The 20,240-nt window shown below is 51.0% G+C and overlaps 1 protein-coding gene across 5 annotated transcripts in view; it reads left to right on the forward strand.

The window, feature by feature from the left end:
* Positions 1 to 20,240, forward strand: part of LOC119976532 (phospholipase D1-like) — a 196,672-nt gene that overhangs the window by 164,447 nt on the left and 11,985 nt on the right. For all 5 annotated transcript variants that reach the window (XM_038817094.1, XM_038817092.1, XM_038817091.1 and 2 more), the window contains 7 exons: positions 1,424 to 1,542; positions 3,568 to 3,681; positions 5,081 to 5,191; positions 6,513 to 6,601; positions 15,007 to 15,120; positions 16,463 to 16,512; positions 19,719 to 19,853. In XM_038817094.1, the coding sequence (XP_038673022.1) occupies positions 1,424 to 1,542; positions 3,568 to 3,681; positions 5,081 to 5,191; positions 6,513 to 6,601; positions 15,007 to 15,120; positions 16,463 to 16,512; positions 19,719 to 19,853 (732 nt within the window). The remainder of the gene's footprint in view (positions 1 to 1,423; positions 1,543 to 3,567; positions 3,682 to 5,080; positions 5,192 to 6,512; positions 6,602 to 15,006; positions 15,121 to 16,462; positions 16,513 to 19,718; positions 19,854 to 20,240) is intronic.

Consider the following 20,240-nt stretch of genomic DNA (forward strand, 5'->3'; position numbering starts at 1 on the left):
GCAATTTAGCGTGGCCAATCCCCCTACCCTGCTCACCTTTTTGGGATGTGGGGGTGAGACCCATGCAGACATGGAGAGAATGTGCCAATTCGACACGGACAGTAGCCGGGGCCAGGATCGAACCCGGTTCCTCGGCACCATGCCGCCCTTGCCAGTGATGAAGTTAATCCGTCTGAATGTCTCGTCTCTGTGGTGGGGACGTCAGAAACCAAGTTCAAAAGGTGTCTTTATGGAGAAGTAGCAGCACATGAGGAGGTTCTTGTAGCAGAGAAAGCGCTGTCGTTGATGGAAGCTTGCCTTGGCCTGGTTACGTTCCTGTTGCCTGGCCTGTCGTCTGGACTGAGGGATTCGGGTGGGGACGAGGAGGAGCTGGTGAGGAGTCCCGCTGAGCCTGGGGTCTCCGTTGAGGTGATGGAGGTTCCCAGCATGTTTGAGAACTGGCTGCTGTGCTTCGGGAATCTCAATTCTATGGTGGTGCTGGCCTGGGCCAGGCCCGGAGTTGCAGTTAGTACATTGCTCCCTGGGTGGAGGCATCTCCCTTGGGGAGCCACGGGGGATTTGATGTGGGTGGCCCACATCTGGAGAGGTGAGGAATTGGGGTAGGTCCGAAGGTGGTGTCCAATGCTCATCCTCGGTCAGTTCCTCTTGGGAGTTGAATGGGGCCCATGTGGCTGTCAGTTGGCCGGTTCTCATCTGGTCGTAATATTGTGAATCTGAGGAGTTGGTTCTGAAAGTTCCTACCCTTCTTCTCTTCAATCTTCTCCTGACTTTGAAGCTCAGCTCCGTGCTCTTGGCTCTTCTTCTTGCTCTCTTTTTACTTCTTCTATGGGGGCTCCTGGGCTGATAATTCCGGTTTGGCCGTGCCCGATCTTCTCTTTGTCGTTGTACCTGTCGTTTGCCATCTCGAAGATACAGGATGGTTGCGCATTCCGGCCTAGATCCGGGAAGAGTATAGACTGCACTGTCAGAGTTAGTCGATTCCCCGGAGTGATGGGTTTCTCGGGGTATTGTTTCCTTGTCATTCTGTTTTGAAGCTATGGGTGGGATGTGGGTCTATAATGTTGGCTGTTTGGGTGCAGACAGGTCATTTATTCTGGGAGGGACCTTGTTGAGGATTTTGTCCCTGATTCATCCGGTTTTATTGTTCCTAACTTTGTAATGACTGTTGCTTCGTGCTGTACCTGCTGTGCATCGACACCTGTAGCTGCATTTTTTGCTTTTGATTGTTTGAGGTGAATGTTTGTAAAAAAGTTGAACATTCCAATTAGTAGACATTAGAAAAATACTTAGGCCCTGGATTGGGCCTGGAACTTGCCTGATCCTGTCCCATTGTTCATGCTGGGGCCACTCACTGGCCAGGGAATGTGACCTGGTATGACTCTGATTTCACAGCTCTTGCCTAACATCTCCATCTGTCCCATAGATTTCATCGACCGGTACACGACTCCCAGAATGCCTTGGCACGATATTGCTGCAGTGGTGCATGGGAAGGCCGCGCGCAATGTGGCACGGCATTTCATCCAGCGCTGGAACTTCACAAAGGTGACTCAATCCCTACACTATTCCATCTCCTAGAGATCTAGAACATAGAAATGGGCCGTTAGACCCACCGAGACCCACAGTACTGAAGGACCCAGACAGGGTATGGAGAGGAGGTGTATGCATGTCTTTGTTTCTCTGATGCTCTGCACCTGGATGGGGAGTTTGTGCATCTGAGTGGCCATCCCACACCCAGGCGGGCAGAGATGGGCTGCATCGGTCACTCAAAGGCTGAATGCCAATGGGCTAGTTGGTCAGCTGGTCAGTCAATACTGGATATTAACCAGGAGCAGGAAACTGATCAAGTCAAATTCCCGGAAATACCTGAGTAAAGCCAACAACTTCAACATGGATTGGGTAAGGGCAGCACGGTGGCACAGTGGCCTCATGGCGCTGAAGACCCGTGTTCGATCCCGGCTCTGGGTCACTGTCCGTGTGGAGTTTGCACATTCTCCCCGTGTCTGCGTGGGTTCCACCCCCACAACCCAAAGATGTGCAGGGTAGGTGGATTGGCCATGCTAAATTGCCCCTTAATTGGGGAACAAAATGGGTATTCTTAATTTATAAAAACGCAGATTTGATGTTGAACCTGAGTTCTTAATGCTCAGAAATGAAAAGAGAAAATTCTGTAAATACTGAGCAAGTCAGGCTGTGTCAGTGGGCAGAGACCGAGTTAATGGGCTGGATTTTATGGGCGTATGTTCCCTGCCCAGGGGCCCTCCACGGAAAAGCTAGCTGCACGGCGGGGTAATCCGGCCAGTCAGATTGACGGGCAGCTCTGTAGTCCCAGCAGCTCCAGGTTTGGATGGTGATCTCTGCTGGGATCGCAGCCAGCGGCCAGAGAGGGAGAGAGGTCATGGAAGTCAGACTGAAGGTCAACTGGGGAATTGGCAGACCCCAGTGAGGGGGGAGGAGGGGGAGATGAGCGGCTGGGTTTGAGAGGCTGGAGGGAGGTTTGGGGGTGGTGCGAGTGGGCGGGGGAGGGGGGGGGGTGCGATGCCTCCGATGGGCATAGAGGTAGTTCCCTCTGTCCGCTTGCCCAATACTACCTGGCCCAGTAAAACCTGCCGGGATATCCTCGTGGCCTGTGGCCTCGCCCTGCCTGGGGTGAAATAGCTACAGGGATGGGGTGAGACTCTAAAGTGGTCACAGGACAAGCGGCTGGCCGACACCCCACTGCCCCCCCCCCCCCCCCCACCCCCCCAGTAAATTGGGAGGCAATCTGGGGATGAGCGGGAAGACGGCTGGGCAGACCACCGGCTACAATTCATGGGCCCTTCAACCTGCCAGCGAGGGTGTAATCCAGCCCAGTGTCAATGGCTTTTCGGCACAACTGAACTCATTATCAATTGGCCGAGTGTTTCCAGCATACCTGTCTTTATTTCAGCTTTCCCAGCATCCCCAGCGTTTTGTTTGAGGGCCCAGTTTTTAGACTGACCACAGTCGACGTCACAGAGCAGCGAGGTTCAGTCAGGTTCACCATTGACGGCTCCTATTCCCCTGACAAGAGAGCACGGCCATGCATTCCTCCGGCGCCTTTCCTGACCTCAAAGACATCCCAAAACATTTTTCAACCAATTCGGCATTTTTGAAATTGTTGTCGCTGTTGTGATGTCGGAAATGTGGCAGCCACTGATCCACCCAGGAAACCCCGACATCCAGCCGCCTGCTAATGATCAGATCATCTGTTTTCATTGGGTTTGGTTGTGTGACACAGGTGGGCCAGCTCACCGGGGTCAGTCTCCTCGCTGCTCGTCACATCAGTGGCTGAGGAATATTTTACAACCACTTGGGAGGGCAGACTTTTATTAGCATCTCTCAGGAGGATGGCATTTCCAAAATGCAGCTCTCCCTCCGCACCCCACTGGGAGTGTCAGTGTGGAATGTGAAGTCCAATCTCTGTACAGAGTTCTCAAAAGCGAGTCCAACCCATTGAGTTTCTGCTCAAACCGATGTACTGACTGAATGAGTGTTTGAAACTTCTGTGTTTCACACGAGTAACAGTTTCTGTGTTTTATTCTATTTCAGATCGTTAAAGCCAAGTATCGCCCCCTGTCCTACCCCTACCTTTTGCCAAAGTCACTTTCGACGGCAAATGAGCTGAGCTATCAGGTGCCGGGTTCAGTCCACGCTCGAGTTCAGGTATGTGTCCTGTTTTCCTAAAACATCACTGGCTAGGTTCATGTTTATTCCCCGTTGCTAATTGCCCCTTGAGAAGGGGTGATGAGCTACCTTCTTGAACCGCTGCAGTCCCCGTGGTTTGGTACACCTACAGTGCTGTTAGGGAGGGAGCTCATGGTTTTTGACCCAGCGGCAGTGAAGGAATGGCCGATATATTCCCAAGTCGGGGCGGTGAGTGACTTGGAGGGGAACCTCCCAGGTATCTGCTGCCCTCGTCCTTCTCGATGGTAGAGGTTGTGGGTTTGGAAGGTGCTGCTGAAGGAGTCTTGCTGAGTTGCTGCAGTGCATCTTGTGGATAGCACACACGGCTGCTATGTCCGTCGGCGCTATATACTGACCAAGACCGATTGGTCAGACTGTCCAACCTCCCCAGAGTTGCACCTTTGACCCTTTGATAAGTAGTGAAATGCTCAGTTTCTGGGACCTCCCTGGGGACCTGCGGTAATATTTGTGGAGGGTATATCTCTGATGTCATTATCTGCTTTTCCATCTGTCCTTATCTCTGTGCCTCACTTTATTTGACTGCTTCTTGGTTTCCCCCTTTCTATGTACTGTCTGCTTTTTCTCCGCTTGAGTGATCTTTCCTTCCTGTTCTTTGCTGTTGTTGATCTTTCTCTTACCCGTGGAACAGGAATGTTGACAGACTATTCAACTATGGAAGGAATCATGATCAAGTCCACTCTTTTGTCACCCATTCACAGGGGCTTTCCCTGGCGGTCACTGAGGTAGTTAGCATGTCCATCCTGCATCCTTCCCTCGAGACACTCAGCTCAAGTCTATCACCCCTCTGCTGTTGTGCCATCTGAGATAGCACAGGCCGGGGACCTTGACCTGGAAACCTGCCCTGGTGTATATGCCTCGGTTCTGCTTTGGTGCATTTGCACCTAACCTTGTGCCGCGCATGGCACAGTGGGTAGCACTTTCAACACCAGGGCAGGGCTTTGTGAGCTCAAGTCCCAACTCAAAACCCCAGCTGACACTCCAGTGCAGTAGTGAGGGAGTGCTGCCCAGTCAGAGGTGCTGTCTTTCAGATCAAACATCGAACCGACACCCTGTCTGTTTCCTCAGCTGGATGCAAAAGATCCCGCTGAAGACGGGCAATGGGAGTTCTCCCCCCTGTGTCCTGCAGCCCTCAATCAGTCCTATTCAATACTGATCATCAGGACATGATCACAGTGCTGTTTGTGGGTGCTTGCTGTGCACAAATTGTCTGCCGCATTTCCTCAGGGGTAACCTGAGCCTCTGATAGGTGCAGTAAGTTCTGTGTTGCGTATCTGTGCTGACGGACTATCGCCGGGATGGACAATTGGGACTGGAGGATAACACGCTGATCACAATAAAATGTTCCGTGTTTTTTTAGGTGTTGCGGTCAGCTGCTGATTGGTCGTGTGGTATTAAATATCACGAAGAATCTATTCACAACGCCTACATACACGTGATTGAAAACAGCAAACACTACATCTACATTGAGGTGAGGACCACACTGGCTCCCACCAGTACAGAGAGAGCATTCAGCAACGTCATTCAGGCACATCGCTGGGGCATTTGCCTCGCTGCTGATTTAGGCAATGTTAGATCATAGAATTTACAGTGCAGAAGGAGGCCATTCGGCCCATCGAGTCTGCACCGGCTCCTGGAAAGAGCACCCTACCCAAGGTTAACACCTCCACCATAACCCAGTGACTCCACCCAACACTAAGGGCAATTTTGGACACTAAGGGCAATTTATCATGGCCAATCCACCTAACCTGCACGTCTTTGGACTGTGGGAGGAAACCGGGGCACCCGGAGGAAACCCACGCACACACGGGGAGGACGTGCAGACTCCGCACAGACAGTGACCCAGCCGGGAATCGAACCTGGGACCCTGGAGCTGTGAAGCGAATGTGCTATCCACAATGCTACCGTGCTGCCCACTGTTCTGAGATGTAAAGAGCCAGGCAGAGTATTTGATACAGAGTGTGTACACATTGCAGAGTACACGCACAGTGCACACATGTTGTACAGTATACTGTGCATAAACAACATACAATACACAATAGAGACATATTGCTGGGGTAGAGGGAGGAGAGAATTCACAAGAGGCCCACCATTAAAGGCTTACAGAGATCTCAGAGAGTGCTGGGGCTGGGCGACGGATTTAAAAATAAAGGTGAGTTTTCAAAATTTTTTTTTTTTTTAATTTCCAATTAAGGGGCAATTTAGTATGGCCAGTCCACCTACCCTGCACATCTTTGGGTTGTGGGGATGAGACCCACTCGGACACGGGGAGAATGTGCAAACTCCACACGGACAGTGACCCGGGGCCGGGAATCGAACCTGGGACTCGGCGCCGTGAATGAGTTTTAAAATGGAGAGATTGCCAGACAGACAGTCAATGAACATCAGTGAGCAAAGGCGGTGATGGAAGAACGAGTCTCGGGGCAAGTGAGGATATGGGGAGCTGACTCAAGGACGAGATAGAATTTATTAGAAGTTGAAAGTTGGGAGGCCAGGTGGGCAAGTGTGGGAATAGACGAATGGGGCTGACTCTTTATGTCCTGGGGGATGTGCAATAAATGTTGGCCGGGCGAGTGACACTCGCTATCATGAGAATATAGACAAAAGGTGGATGAGATGAGAGAATGGATAAGGGTTTCGGCAACAGATGTTAACTTTGCAAAGAAATAACTGAGAGCCAGAGGCTGGGGATTGGTTTGGGATGGGGAGCAGTGCCTCTTAGGAAAAAGATTACGTTCAACATCTGGCTCATTTTCACCCTTCTCTCTTTTCCCTTTTTTGTGTTTGGTCAGAACCAATTCTTCATCAGTTGTGCTGACAACAAGTACGTCTTCAATAAGATTGGTGATGCCATTGTGCAGAGAATCCTGAGAGCTTACAGGTAACGTAATGTGACCACCGCTGGATCAGAGAGACGCAGTGAGAACCTTCATCACTATTGACATTTCACTCTGGGAAACCCTTGTGCTGTACCTCTCCCTGATTAGAACTGGGGACAGGAGGAGGCCATTCAGCCCCTTTCAGTCTGCTCCACCATTCAAGTAGACCATGGATGATCAATAATCTCTGCTCCACTTATCCACCTTGGATCTATAATCCGAATATCCTTGTCCAACAAAACTCTATTAACCTTAAAGTTCTGAAGTTGCGAATTCAACGCCAGGCGCAACAGGTGATTGGGAAAGAAAGTTCCAGATTTTGACTCAGTTCTGTGTGAAATAGGGCTTCCATCCCTCACCCTAACACAAACTGGCTCCAATTTTAAGTTTATGCACCCACCCACCATGTTCTGGAGAAGTGCCACAGAGGAAATTGTTGCTCTCCATCTAATCCAAGTCTGACACTATATAACAGTGGGGTACAGTACTGGTGGGGATGGGTCTGTCACTGTATAACACTGGGATACAGTACTGGTGGGGATGGGTCTGTCACTGTATAACACTGGGATACAGTACTGGTGGGGATGGGTCTGTCACTGTATAACACTGGGATACAGTACTGGTGGGGACAGGTCTGTCACTGTATAACACTGGGGTACAGTACTGGGGGGGACGGGTCTGTCACTGTATAACACTGGGGTACAGTACTGGTGGGGACGGGTCTGTCACTGTATAACACTGGGGTACAGTACTGGTGGGGACGGGTCTGTCACTGTATAACACTGGGGTACAGTACTGGTGGGGACGGGTCTGTCACTGTATAACACTGGGGTACAGTACTGGTGGGGACGGGTCTGTCACTGTATAACACTGGGGTACAGTACTGGGGGGGACGGGTCTGTCACTGTATAACACTGGGGTACAGTACTGGTGGGGACGGGTCTGTCACTGTATAACACTGGGGTACAGTACTGGTGGGGACGGGTCTGTCACTGTATAACACTGGGGTACAGTACTGGTGGGGACGGGTCTGTCACTGTATAACACTGGGGTACAGTACTGGTGGGGACGGGTCTGTCACTGTATAATACTGGGGTACAGTACTGGGGGGGACGGGTCTGTCACTGTATAACACTGGGGTACAGTACTGGTGGGGACGGATCTGTCACTGTATAACACTGGGGTACAGTACTGGTGGGGACGGGTCTGTCACTGTATAACACTGGGGTACAGTACTGGTGGGGACGGGTCTGTCACTGTATAACACTGGGGTACAGTACTAGTGGGGACGGGTCTGTCACTGTATAACACTGGGGTACAGTACTGGTGGGGACGGGTCTGTCACTGTGTAACACTGGGGTACAGTACTGGTGGGGATGGGTCTGTCGCAGTGTAACACTGGGGTACAGTACTGGTGGGGATGGGTCTGTCGCTGTGTAACACTGGGGTACAGTACTGGTGGGGATGGGTCTGTCGCTGTATAACACTGGGGTACAGTACTGGGGGGGACGGGTCTGTCACTGTGTAACACTGGGGTACAGCACTGGTGGGGGCGGGTCTGTTACTGTATAACACTGGGGTGCAGTACTGGTGGGGACGGGTCTGTCTCTGTATAACATGGGGACAGTACTGGTGGGGACGGGTCTGTCACTGTATAACACTGGGGTACAGTACTGGTGGGGGCGGGTCTGTCACTGTATAACACTGGGGTACAGTACTGTTGGGGACGGGTCTGTCACTGTATAACACTGGGGTACAGTACTGGTGGGGGCAGGTCTGTCACTGTATAACACTGGGGTACAGTACTGGTGGGGACGGGACTGTCACTGTATAACACTGGGATACAGTACTGGTGGGGACGGGTCTGTCGCTGTGTAACACTGGGGTACAGTACAGGTGGGGACAGGTCTGTCACTGTATAACACTGGGGTACAGTACTGGTGGGGACGGGTCTGTCACTGTATAACACTGGGGTACAGTACTGGTGGGGACGGTCTGTCGCTGTATAACACTGGGGTACAGTACTGGTGGGGACGGGTCTGTCGCTGTGTAACACTGGGGTACCCAGTACTGGTGGGGATGGGTCTGTCGCTGTATAACACTAGGGTACAGTACTGGTGGGGTCGGGTCTGTCACTGTGTAACACTGGGGTACAGACTGGTGGGGACGGGTCTGTTACTGTATAACACTGGGGTACAGCACTGGTGGGGACAGGTCTGTCACTGTGTAACACTGGGGTACAGTACTGGTGGGGATGGGTCTGTCACTGTATAACACTGGGGTACAGTACCGGTGGGGACGGGTCTGTCGCTGTATAACACTGGGGTACAGTACTGGTGGGGACGGGTCTGTCACTGTGTAACACTGGGGTACAGTACTGGTGGGGATGGGTCTGTCACTGTATAACATAGAACATAGAACATAGAACAGTACAGCACAGAACAGGCCCTTCGGCCCTCGATGTTGTGCCGAGCAATGATCACCCTACTTAAACCCACGTAACCCGTATACCCGTAACCCAACAATCCCCCCATTAACCTTACACTACGGGCAATTTAGCATGGCCAATCCACCTAACCCGCACATCTTTGGACTGTGGGAGGAAACCGGAGCACCCGGAGGAAACCCAAGCACACACGGGGAGGACGTGCAGACTCCACACAGACAGTGACCCAGCTGGGAATCGAACCTGGGACCACTGGAGCTGTGAAGCATTGATGCTAACCACCATGCTACCGTGAGGCCCCAAACACTGGGGTACAGTACTGTTAGGGACGGGTCTGTCACTGTATAACACTGGGGTACAGTCCTGGTGGGGATGGGTCTGTCGCTGTGTAACACTGGGGTACAGTACTGGTGGAGATGGGTCTGTCGCTGTGTAACACTGGGGTACAGTACTGGTGGGGACAGGTCTGTCACTGTATAACACTGGGGTACAGTACTGGTGGAGATGGGTCTGTCGCTGTGTAACACTGGGGTACAGTACTGGTGGGGGCGGGTCCATTACTTATTTATAATTAGGCAGTCCTTCCTCCTTCACTGCAAACTCTTGCCCTTCCAGAATTAATGGCATGCGATATTATAGTCTGCCTCTCAATCTACTGAACCAACTTTGCCAACGTGGAATAGATTGCCCTTGCATGATGCCAGCAATCAGACCTGGATAACACTCCCCCCCCCCCATGAAACCCAGGGAACTGAGCAACAACAATTTGGTTTGCTGTAACACTTTCAATGTATTTAAACATGCCATAGGACTTCACAGAGATATTAGCGATAGGCGACCAACGTCCAGCCAGGTCTCAGAGGTTAAGAACGTGCCGAGTTGGAGGGAATTTCCAAGACGTACTGGTCAGGGTTGACCGGTGAAGGAACGGACACTGCCCACGTTTGCTGGAGGGAAGGAAGTCAGATGAGTAGGAGGCCAGAATTGGAGAAGGGCAGCAAACTCAGAGGATGCTGGGACTGGAGGAGATCACCGGGGTCGGGATGGGGTGAAGTCATTGGGGGATTTGCAAACAAGGTGTGAGTGTTTAAAAATGGACATATTGCTGGAATTGGAGCCAATGCGATCTTGAGGGTGATGGGTGAACGGGACATGAAAATGAAATGAAAATCGCTTATTGTCACGAGTAGGCTTCAATGAAGTTACTGTGAAAAGCCCCTAGTCGCCACATTCCGGCGCCTGTCCGGGGAGGCTGGTACGGGAATCGAACCGTGCTGCTGGCCTGCTTGGTCTGCTTTAAAAACCAGCGATTTAGCTGAGTGAGCTAAACCAGCCCTTGTGTGGGACCTTGGCAAAAGAGTTTCAGATAAGTGCAATTTTCAGAAGGGTGGGAGTTTAGGGTTTGAGTCGAGAGTGACAAAAACTGGGACATCGGCTCATCAATTGGATTCTTGGGTTTAAAGTTTATGTTGGGCTATCGCTGGAGCTCAGTGTTGTGCGTTGAAGCCGCCCTCAGACCCTGACCCTCAGAGATTAAAAGCTGCTGACTGTGGAGAAGAACTCACTCTGCCTTTGTTGATTTTCAAAGAGTTGTGCAAAGTAAACATGAGTGACAAAAACAGTAGCAGAACCGCTGAGGGAGAGATGGAATCAAGCAATATTACAGAGGGCAAAAATGGGAGGTCAGTCAAGCTCGATTTGTGTTTTACTGTAAATGTCTCGGTTTCATTATCTCCAGCTTGGAGGTTTGGGAAGGATGTGTTTGTGCTGTCATATAAATCACACCAGCTGACAGTGGAAATTGCCTGGGACATCGGCTCATCAATTGGATTCTTGGGTTTAAAGTTTATGTTGGGCTATCGCTGGAGCTCAGTGTTGTGCGTTGAAGCCGCCCTCAGACCCTGACCCTCAGAGATTAAAAGCTGCTGACTGTGGAGAAGAACTCACTCTGCCTTTGTTGATTTTCAAAGAGTTGTGCAAAGTAAACAGGCTGGATCGCAGAGCCTGCCAAAGTCAACGGAAACCACCCTATCTGGTTTGCTGTTGTTGTTTAGCCCTGCGCCGGTCAGCTGAGAACTCTCTGCACCTTCCACGACCTCACGATTTTCCAAAGGGCTTTGGAGACTTCAGGGGGAGGCGTGCCTGTTTGTGTGTGTGTGTGTGGGGGGGGGGGGAGTTGTTGGGGGTCAACTTCTAAGGCAGGCCAGGGTTTAAAGGCGGTAGTTCCTCCAATCCGCCAGTTCCTTGCCTCAATTTAGTCACAACTGAACGTCAAAGAGCGAAATAACATTGAGGCTGACAGTCTTCGATATGGTTGGTCACCTTGGGTTGAAATCGGCGGTGGGTGGGCTGGATGCAGAATTTGATCACTGCCGCCCACCACCTGATCCAAACTTGTCAGTTAACTTGGATTAAAATTACTTCTTTGTATTGAAATAGTACCTTTCATGTCCCTAAGCACTTTACAGTCTGTGAAGTACCTTTGAAGTGAGGTTACTTTCGTACTGTCCGAGGCTATTTCAGCACCTTCTGTCATCTTCCCTTCCTAAATGCAGCATTTTACTTTATTTTGGTCCTAAATCCCATCCGACGGTGTGTGACTTGCTCACGCAGGTTCTTTTTACTCATCCTATAACTGCTGGCCGCTTCCCTTTGTTCCTGCTCTGTCTCAGTGAGAGCACCTTCGCCAAGGGAGTCAGCTGGTGGTGGCTTCAATCGCTCTTCAGTGACAAGCTGGACTGACTGAGGGAGTGCTGCATTGCTATCTTTTGGCTGAAATGTTAAATCTGTCTCTCAAGTGGATGTAAAAGATCCCATGGGCCCTATTTTGATGAAGGTCTTCTCCATTGCGTCCCGGCCAATATTTAGTAAATAGTGAGCAGGTAACTCAGAGGGGGGGGGGGGGGGCGTACGGTAGTGGGGGGGGGGGGGGGGGGTGGCATAGATGGACAGCACCACAGTAAAACCCCTTTGCTTGTTTCCAATCAATCGATACCAGACTAGTTCTGGTAACTCCCCCATTCTTGGGCAGCACAGTAGCACAAGTCATTAGCACCGTGGCTTCACAGCGCCAGGGTCCCAGGTTCAATTCCCCGCTGGGTCACTGTCTGCGCGGAGTCTGCACGTTCTCCCCGTGTCTGCGTGGGTTTCCTCCGGGTGCTGCAGTTTCCTCCCACAGTCCAAGGACGGGCAGGTTAGGTGGATTGGCCATGCTAAATTGCCCTTAGTGTCCAAAAAAGGTTAGGAGGGGTTATTTAGTTACGGGGATAGGGTGGAAGTGAGGGCTTAAGTGGGTCAGTGCAGACTTGATGGGCCGAATGGCCCCCTTCTGCACTGTATGTTCTATGTTCTAATTCTGACAGTTGGAAACTTACTCGTGAGCCCCTCTCGACGCGCTGGGGTAAAGAATTTGTAACTGAGACGGACAAATTTTTACCTCCCTTTGGAATGGACAGCAGTCCTTTATCGTTCTGGTTTGGGGTTCAGGAAATCAGTATGCCTGCCTGAATCTGAGGGCACGCGGACCCAGGAAGTGCCACCGCTGTAACGGCTCGACAGAGCCACCTGTGGTGGAAAGAGGGCACAGCAGCATCTGACTTGGGGTTTTTTTTTAAGGCTCAGTTGTTGTTTAAATATTCCGAGAATTCCCAAAGTATCCAGCTGGAGGGCTGCTCCAGCCTGTGGAGGAGCTGTTTCAGCAACAGCTGTTTTTATAAGGACACATTTTGTCTTTACGTCAACAAAGAAACGTGTTCCGAATCATGGGGTAGGATTTCGAGGGTGGACCCCATCACGGGATTCCTGACGTTGCCTGATTTTCCTGGCCCCGCCAATGTGTCAGCGGGGGCCACGGCTGCAGATTGTCTTTGCACCAAAGGTGGATTGTCTGGAGAAAGAAACATGCTGTGTAGCCAGCGAGCTGCACACTGTTATTCACTCCCGAGCCAGTACTAGGTGCTCCTCCTCTTTGCCCCCTCTTGACAATTTACTTATCTTTGTGCTATCAACAAGTTTTGCGACCATACATTCAGCCCCTTAATCCAAATCACTGACATAAACTCTGAATAGTTGATGTCCCAGCACTGACCCCTGTGCCACTCCACTAGATCTAGCACGCTCACCCATTTATCCTGATTCTTTGCTTCCTGATTGTTAAACAAATTCTTTATTCATGTTTATATGTTACCCCCTGACCCAGTGTTGTTCAAACCTTTTCCTTCAGGACCCCACCCGGCCGACCTTCACGACTCACGCCGGCCCACCTTTGCGGGCCACTCCAGCTGACCTTCATGGCCCACGCCGGCTGACCTGCGCGACCCACGCTAACTCACCTTTGCGACCCACGTTGGCTACCTTTGCGACCCACGCCGACTGACCTTCGCGACCCACGCCCGCCCACCTTCGCAGTCCACGCCGGCTGACCTGCGCGACCCACCATTTCCTCTTACCTTCTTTGCTGCTGACAAAATGGAGGAAGTTGTTTTGTGTCCCTTTGGCCCTCGTACAGGACCCTCCAATGGAACCTGTTGGATGAAGGTGAAGCCTTCCGGTGTCGGAAAGTATGGAGTCTCCATCTGTCCAAAGTTCTGCATTTTTTTCCTGTAAAATGTTATCAAATAAACCCCCCCCCCCCCCGAACTTGTAAAAAATAAAAATAAAGTGAATAAAATAAATGAAAAAATAAAAAATAAAATAAATAAAAAACCCCCGAACTTGTAACAGAGAGGCTGCAACCGTATAAAAAATGCAGCCGCACTGCGCATGCGCACCGATGATGGGGTACGCATGCGCAGTGCGTCCACATTTCTTTTACATGTTTGCAGCCATTTTGAAGGCCGCTTGCAGCTGGCGTTATTAAAGGCCGGCTGCTGGCTGAGTGCGGATCTGCGCTATCGGGAGCGCTGGGACGGACGGCTCCGCAACCCTCCCGACACCCGCCCGCGACCCACCCGCGGGTCAGGCCCCCGACTTTGACAATGCTTGCCCTAACCCATGAACTCTTGTTAGCTCAGTTGGCTGGACGGCTGGTTTGTGAGAGGGAACAATTCTAACAGTGCGGGTTCAATTCCCGTATGGTGTGGTGACCCTCAGGTAAAATCATCACCAGTCTGGTCCAGCCCTCAAAGGGAAAGTATCCCCTGGAATTTTGGCAACTTTCATTTCATTATCTATTTAGTAACCTTTGATGTGGCACCTATATATTTTTTATCTGTTCATGGGGATGTGGGGATCGCTGGCTGTTCCAGCATTTATTGCCCATCCCTAATTGCCCTTGAGGGGGCAGTTAAGAGTCAACCACATTGCTGTGGGTCACATTTCGGCCAGACCAGGTATGGACGGCAGATTTCCTTCTCTAAAGGACCTCAGTGAACCAGATGGGTTTTTACGACAATCGACAATGGATTCATGGTCACCATTAGGCTTCTGATTCCAGATTTTTGTTGAATTCAAATTTCGCCATCTGCAGTGGAGGGATTTGAATCCCCAGAGTACTACTCTGGGTCTCTGGTTTACTCATCCAGAACTGACCCCCTGATGCCAAGATCGCACCCCCTCCCCCTCCCCCCACCAGGGCACCCCCTTGCCTCCTACCCACGGGATCCCTGGGACATACCTCCAGGCAGAGCACCGCAGTACCTCTGCTGGCCACCTCAGCGCTGTGCCCGGAGGGGCTGGAGAGCTGCTGGCCGACAAGCCGGGACTTCCCTCCGAGGGCGGACAGAAGGCCCGCCTGCTCCCAATCAGAACTCAGTTGAGTGTGATGGCAGTGGACCTGTCAGCGGCGGCGAGGGTGGACTACGTTAAATTCTGCCTTACCGATAAAGTGAAATCCTATAACAAACTTTTCAACTTGTCCTGCCATCTTCAAATATTTGTATAGTATACCCCAGACGTCTCTGTTTTTGATCCAGTCAGTCAGACAGTCTGTATGGTTGAATGTAATTTCATTTATTTTCACAGGGAAAAGCAAAGATTCCGTGTTTATGTGGTGACTCCGCTGATGCCCGGATTCGAAGGAGACATCTCGACAGGTGGAGGGACTTCAATCCAGGCTGTCATGCACTTCAACCTCAGGTCAACTACCACCTCCCAGAAACCTCTGCTGTCTGTGCCCTAACCCGTATTGAGTCTCGTTCACCCATCAACCTTGACCTTCATTGATGCTGCGCTGGCAACATCTCAGTTTTACACTTCTCGTCCTTGTCGTCAGATCTCTCCATGGCCTCGTACCCGCTCCATCCCGACAATCTCCTCCAGCCCAACAACCCCCTGAGATCTCTGTGCTCCTCTAACTCGGGCCTCGTCTCATCCCCGGTTTAAATAACTCCACCCATGGTGGCTGTGCCCATTTCCGTTCTGAAACCCGGGGCCTATAATCTCGGCCGGCACTCCCAATGCCGTACTGTGGGAGTGCTGCACTGTCGGAGGTGCTATTCTTCACTGAGATTTTAAACTGCCACAGTCTCTGTCTTCTCATGCAGATGTTAAAGAGCCTATGACACAATTTTAATGAATCTCTTCTGGTGTCTAGTCCAATAGTTACCTACCATTACTACCACTCAAACTCCACTAGTCCAATAGTTACCTACCACTACTACCACTCAAACACATCCACTAGTCCAATAGTTACCTACCATTACTACCACTCAAACACATCCACTAGTCCAATAGTTACCTACCATTACTACCACTCAAACACATCCACTAGTCCAATAGTTACCTACCATTACTACCACTCAAACACATCCACTAGTCCAATAGTTACCTACCAATGGCATCCTGCTGTGCACAAATTGAGGGCTGCGTTTCCTACATCACAGCAGTAGCTACACTTCAAATGATATTTAATTGACTGCAAAGGCCTTGGGAAATTCTTAAATGCGAGTCTTTCTTTCTGATATCTTAGTCCAGTATCCGCTTCCCTCCCCCGCCCCACTCGGGCAGCATGGTCGGCACGGGCTTGGAGGGCCGAAGGGCCTGTTCCTGTGCTGTACTTTTCCTTGTTCTTTGTTCACTCCTAGGCCCGGCATTCCCCAAGCACCAAAATTCCTTCACACATCCCTACATGGCTGGCGATTGGGTGTACCACTGAAGCCCAATCCTCTATCCGGCCTGTCCGATGTGCGTGCGGGTACAGGGGTTTGGTCTTCTGCCAATCCAGAGGCTGGCCCAGCCTGGCCTGTGGATCTCTGAAGGTGACCATGGAAGCGACCTAAGTCTCCATGGCAACGTCTTGACCAAACAGAGCCAACTTGCCAACCCATCAGCACCTTTATGTCACGCAGTGGACATTGTTGCTCCCTTTGAACTTTGGTATTCTTGCATCTGTCCAGATGGGTGCAAGACGAAAAGCTTTGACAATATGTCTCTTTTTTTCAGTAATACGCAAATCTAATGGAACTTTTCCCCTCCACAGGACCATTGCTAAAGGAGAATACTCAATCATCGAGCAGTTAAAGAGAGAAAGTGAGTCGGGGGTGGGGGGGTTGTTGGGGGGTGTGTGGGTGTGAGGGGAGGGGAATGGGAGGGGAGTGGGGTGTGGGGGTGTGTGTGTGTGTGGGGGGAGGGAGGAGGGGGGTGGGAGGGAAGTGGGGGGGTGGGGGTGGGTGGTGAGTGGGGGTGTGATGAGGGTGTGGGGGATGGGAGGTGTGGGGTGGAGTGGGGGGAGTGGGGGGAGAGGTGGGGGGTCAGAGTGAGGGCTGGGTTAGCCAGGAGTTGAGACCATGACCCTCCCCACTGTTGCTGAGGGGAAGACAGGGCGTGAGGGAGGGGATGATGTTAGCTGGCAATGTACCTGTCCGCTACCTCGTGCATTTACTGAGTGGAGGCGGGTGGGGGCAGGGGCGTCTTACTCTACATGGGCTTGAATCCCACCCTCCCAGGCTCCCCGCCCAGGATTGCCCCCTCTCCTCCTGGCAGCAGTGATTCTTTGATCAAGAATGGCTAATTCTATTTAGGGACGTTCCTGAAGACTTTTCCCTGATCTTCCACCATTGGTCAATCCTCGCAGCCCCCCACTTTCCAACAGCCAATTGAAAGAAGGAACAAATGCTTTGTTAGCCAATTAGATTCATTTTGACTTTAGTCAAACAGCTGGCAGTTCACCAGTGCCAATGTGTTGGTAGCCAATGAAGGGAATTGTCCAGGCTGTCCGGGAGGATTACTCACCCCAGCCAACATTCTTTTTAAAATTATTTCCTGGAATGTGGGCTTCGCTGTCAAGGCCAGCATTTGTTACCCATCCCGAGTTGCTCATGAGAAAGTGGCGTTAAGCTGCCGTCTTGAACCGCTGCAGTCCATGTGGTGTAGGTGCACCCACTGTGCTGTTAGGGAGTTCCATGATTTTGAGCCAGTGACACTGTTATATTTCCAAGTCAGGGTGGTGGGTGACCTGGAGGGGGACTGGCTGGTGGTGGGGTTCCCAGGTTTCTGCCGCCCTTGTCCAAGGTGGTAGTGGTTATGGGTTTGGAAGGTGCTGTCTAAGGAACCTTGGTAAGTTGCTGTAATGCATCTTGTAAATGGTGCACACGGCTGCTACTGTGCGTCGGTGATGGGGAGTGGGCGAATGTGTAAGCTGGTAGCTGGAGTGATGATCTTCTCCTCCCTTCTCTGCATGGAATCGGACCCAAGGGGCTTGTTTCCAATACTGTGTTTAGAGTCATTGAGGTGTACAGCACAGAAAAGGCTCTTTGGCCCAGTGTATCTGCACCGTTCAAAATCAACAACCTATGTAATTCTAACCCCATTTTCCAGCCTTGTCTGCCTTCACATTGCAAGTGCACATCGAAATACTACTTAAATGTTATGAGGGTCTCTGCCTCCACCCCCCTTTCAGGCAGCGAGTTCCAGACCCCCACCTCCCTCTGGGTGAAAAGGTTTTCCTCACATCCCCCCTCCTGCCCCTTACCTTAAATCTCTGCCTCTCTGGTCATTGACCAACTCCACCAAGGGGAAACGTTTCTTCCTGTCCACTCTATGCCTCTCATCATTTTATACATCTCAATCATCACTCCTCTCAGTCTCCTCTGCTCCAAGGAAAACTACCCCAGTCTATCCAATCTCTCTTCATAACTAAACTCTCCAGCCCGGGCAACATCCTGATAAATCTCCTCTGCACCCTTTCCAGTGCTATCACCCACCACCCCTACCCCCGCCCCTGCCATAATGTGGATTCCAGAAGTGCGCCAATCCTCTAGCTGTGGCCTAACCAACGCTTTCTCCAGTTCCAGCAGAATCTCCCTGCTCTTAAACTCAAAGACAAGTATACCATAAGCCTTCTTAACCACTGTATTCCACTGCTCTGCTACCTGGGTGCGCTAGTGCATGAGTCACAGAAAGTTGGTCTACAGGTGCAACAGGTGATTAAGAAGGCAAATGGAATTTTGTCCTTCATTGCGAGAGGGATGGAGTTTAAGACCAGGGAGGTTATGCTGCAATTGTATAAGGTGTTAGTGAGGCCACACCTGGAGTATTGTGTTCAGTTTTGGGCTCCTTACTTGAGAAAGGACGTACTGGCGCTGGAGGGTGTGCAGAGGAGATTCACTAGGTTAATCCCAGAGTTGAGGGGGTTGGATTACGAGGAGAGGTTGAGTAGACTGGGACTGTACTCGTTGGAATTTAGAAGGATGAGGGGGGATCTTATAGAAACATTTAAAATTATGAAGGGAATAGATAGGATAGATGCGGGCAGATTGTTTCCATTGGCGGGTGAAAGCAGAACTAGGGGACATAGCCTCAAAATAAGGGGAAGTAGATTTAGGACTGAGTTTAGGAGGAACCTCTTCACCCAAAGGGTTGTGAATCTATGGAATTCCTTGCCCAGTGAAGCAGTTGAGGCTCCTTCATTGAATAGATAGCTTTTTGAAGAATAAAGGGATTAAGGGTTATGGTGTTCGGGCCGGAAAGTGGAGCTGAGTCCACAAAAGACCAGCCATGATCTCATTGAATGGCGGAGCAGGCTCGAGGGGCCAGATGGCCTACTCCTGTTCTTAGTTCTTATGTTCTTAGGGGACCAGTATATATGTACATCAAGATCGCTCTGATCCTCGGTGCTTTCTCGGGTCCTGCCGTTTATCACCTTTTATTGCCTTGTTTGTCCTGCCCAAGTGCATCATCTCAAACTGATCTGGATTGAATTCCATTTGCCACTGATCAGCCCATCTGACCAGCCCATCTACATCTCTGTAATCAAAGGCTACCCTCTTGACTATTTCCCACCCCACCAATTTTCGTATCGTCAGGGAACTTACTGATCAACCCTCCTACATTCATGTCTAAATCATTTATATAAACCGCAAACAGCAACGGCCCCAATACTGACCCCTGTGGGACCCACTGGACACAGGCTTCCTGTCAGAAAGACCTTCGACCATCACCGTCTGCTTCCTGCCACTCAACCCAATCAGGATCCAATTTGCCAAATTTCTTTGGCTCCCATGGCCTCATCACTGTCAGTCTCCCATGTGGCACTTGACCAAAAGCCTTGCTGAAGTCCAAGTAGATACGTCAAATGCATTTCCCTCAGCTATGGCTATGTCTTCCCACAGTTGAAGAGTGTGTTAACCCATTCCCCCCTCTCTCCCCCCCCCCCCGCTCTCTCTCTCCCCCCCCCCCCCTCTCCCCCCCCCCCCCCCCCCCCCCTCTCTCCCCCCCCCCTCTCTCTCTCCTGGCAGTGGAGGAACGCTGGATGAATTATTTCTCGGTGTGTGGGCTCAGGACACATGTGGAACTGAACGGGCGTCTCGTCACTGAACTCATCTACGTCCACAGCAAGATGCTGATCGCTGACGATAACACCGTCATCATCGGTGAGTGAGATACAGGAGTGGGGAGGACCAAAGCATCACACGGGGCGAGGCGACGAGAACACAAGGAGGCCATTCGGCCCTATTATGTTTTTTCTGGCTCTTTGAAAGAACCATCCAATGAATTCGCCAAAGCTCAGCAAACTCCTCCACTTCAAGGACTTAGTCAACTCCCTTTTGAAAGATATTATTGGGTTTGGTTCCACCACCCTACCAGGCTGTGCCTTGCACACATAACATCTCGCCGTGTTCTAAACAAATTACAAATCTCACAGCTTTTACTTTTAATTTCCAGATTTAATTAGTTTAAATTTAGATTGTAAAACCTGCCGTGGTGTGATTTGAGCTCCTGGAGCCGATTCCAACAGACTAACTACATTGTTCAGCGGT

Source organism: Scyliorhinus canicula, chromosome 13 (genome assembly GCF_902713615.1).
Source record: "Scyliorhinus canicula chromosome 13, sScyCan1.1, whole genome shotgun sequence".
In the NCBI taxonomy this organism is placed as follows: domain Eukaryota; kingdom Metazoa; phylum Chordata; class Chondrichthyes; order Carcharhiniformes; family Scyliorhinidae; genus Scyliorhinus; species Scyliorhinus canicula.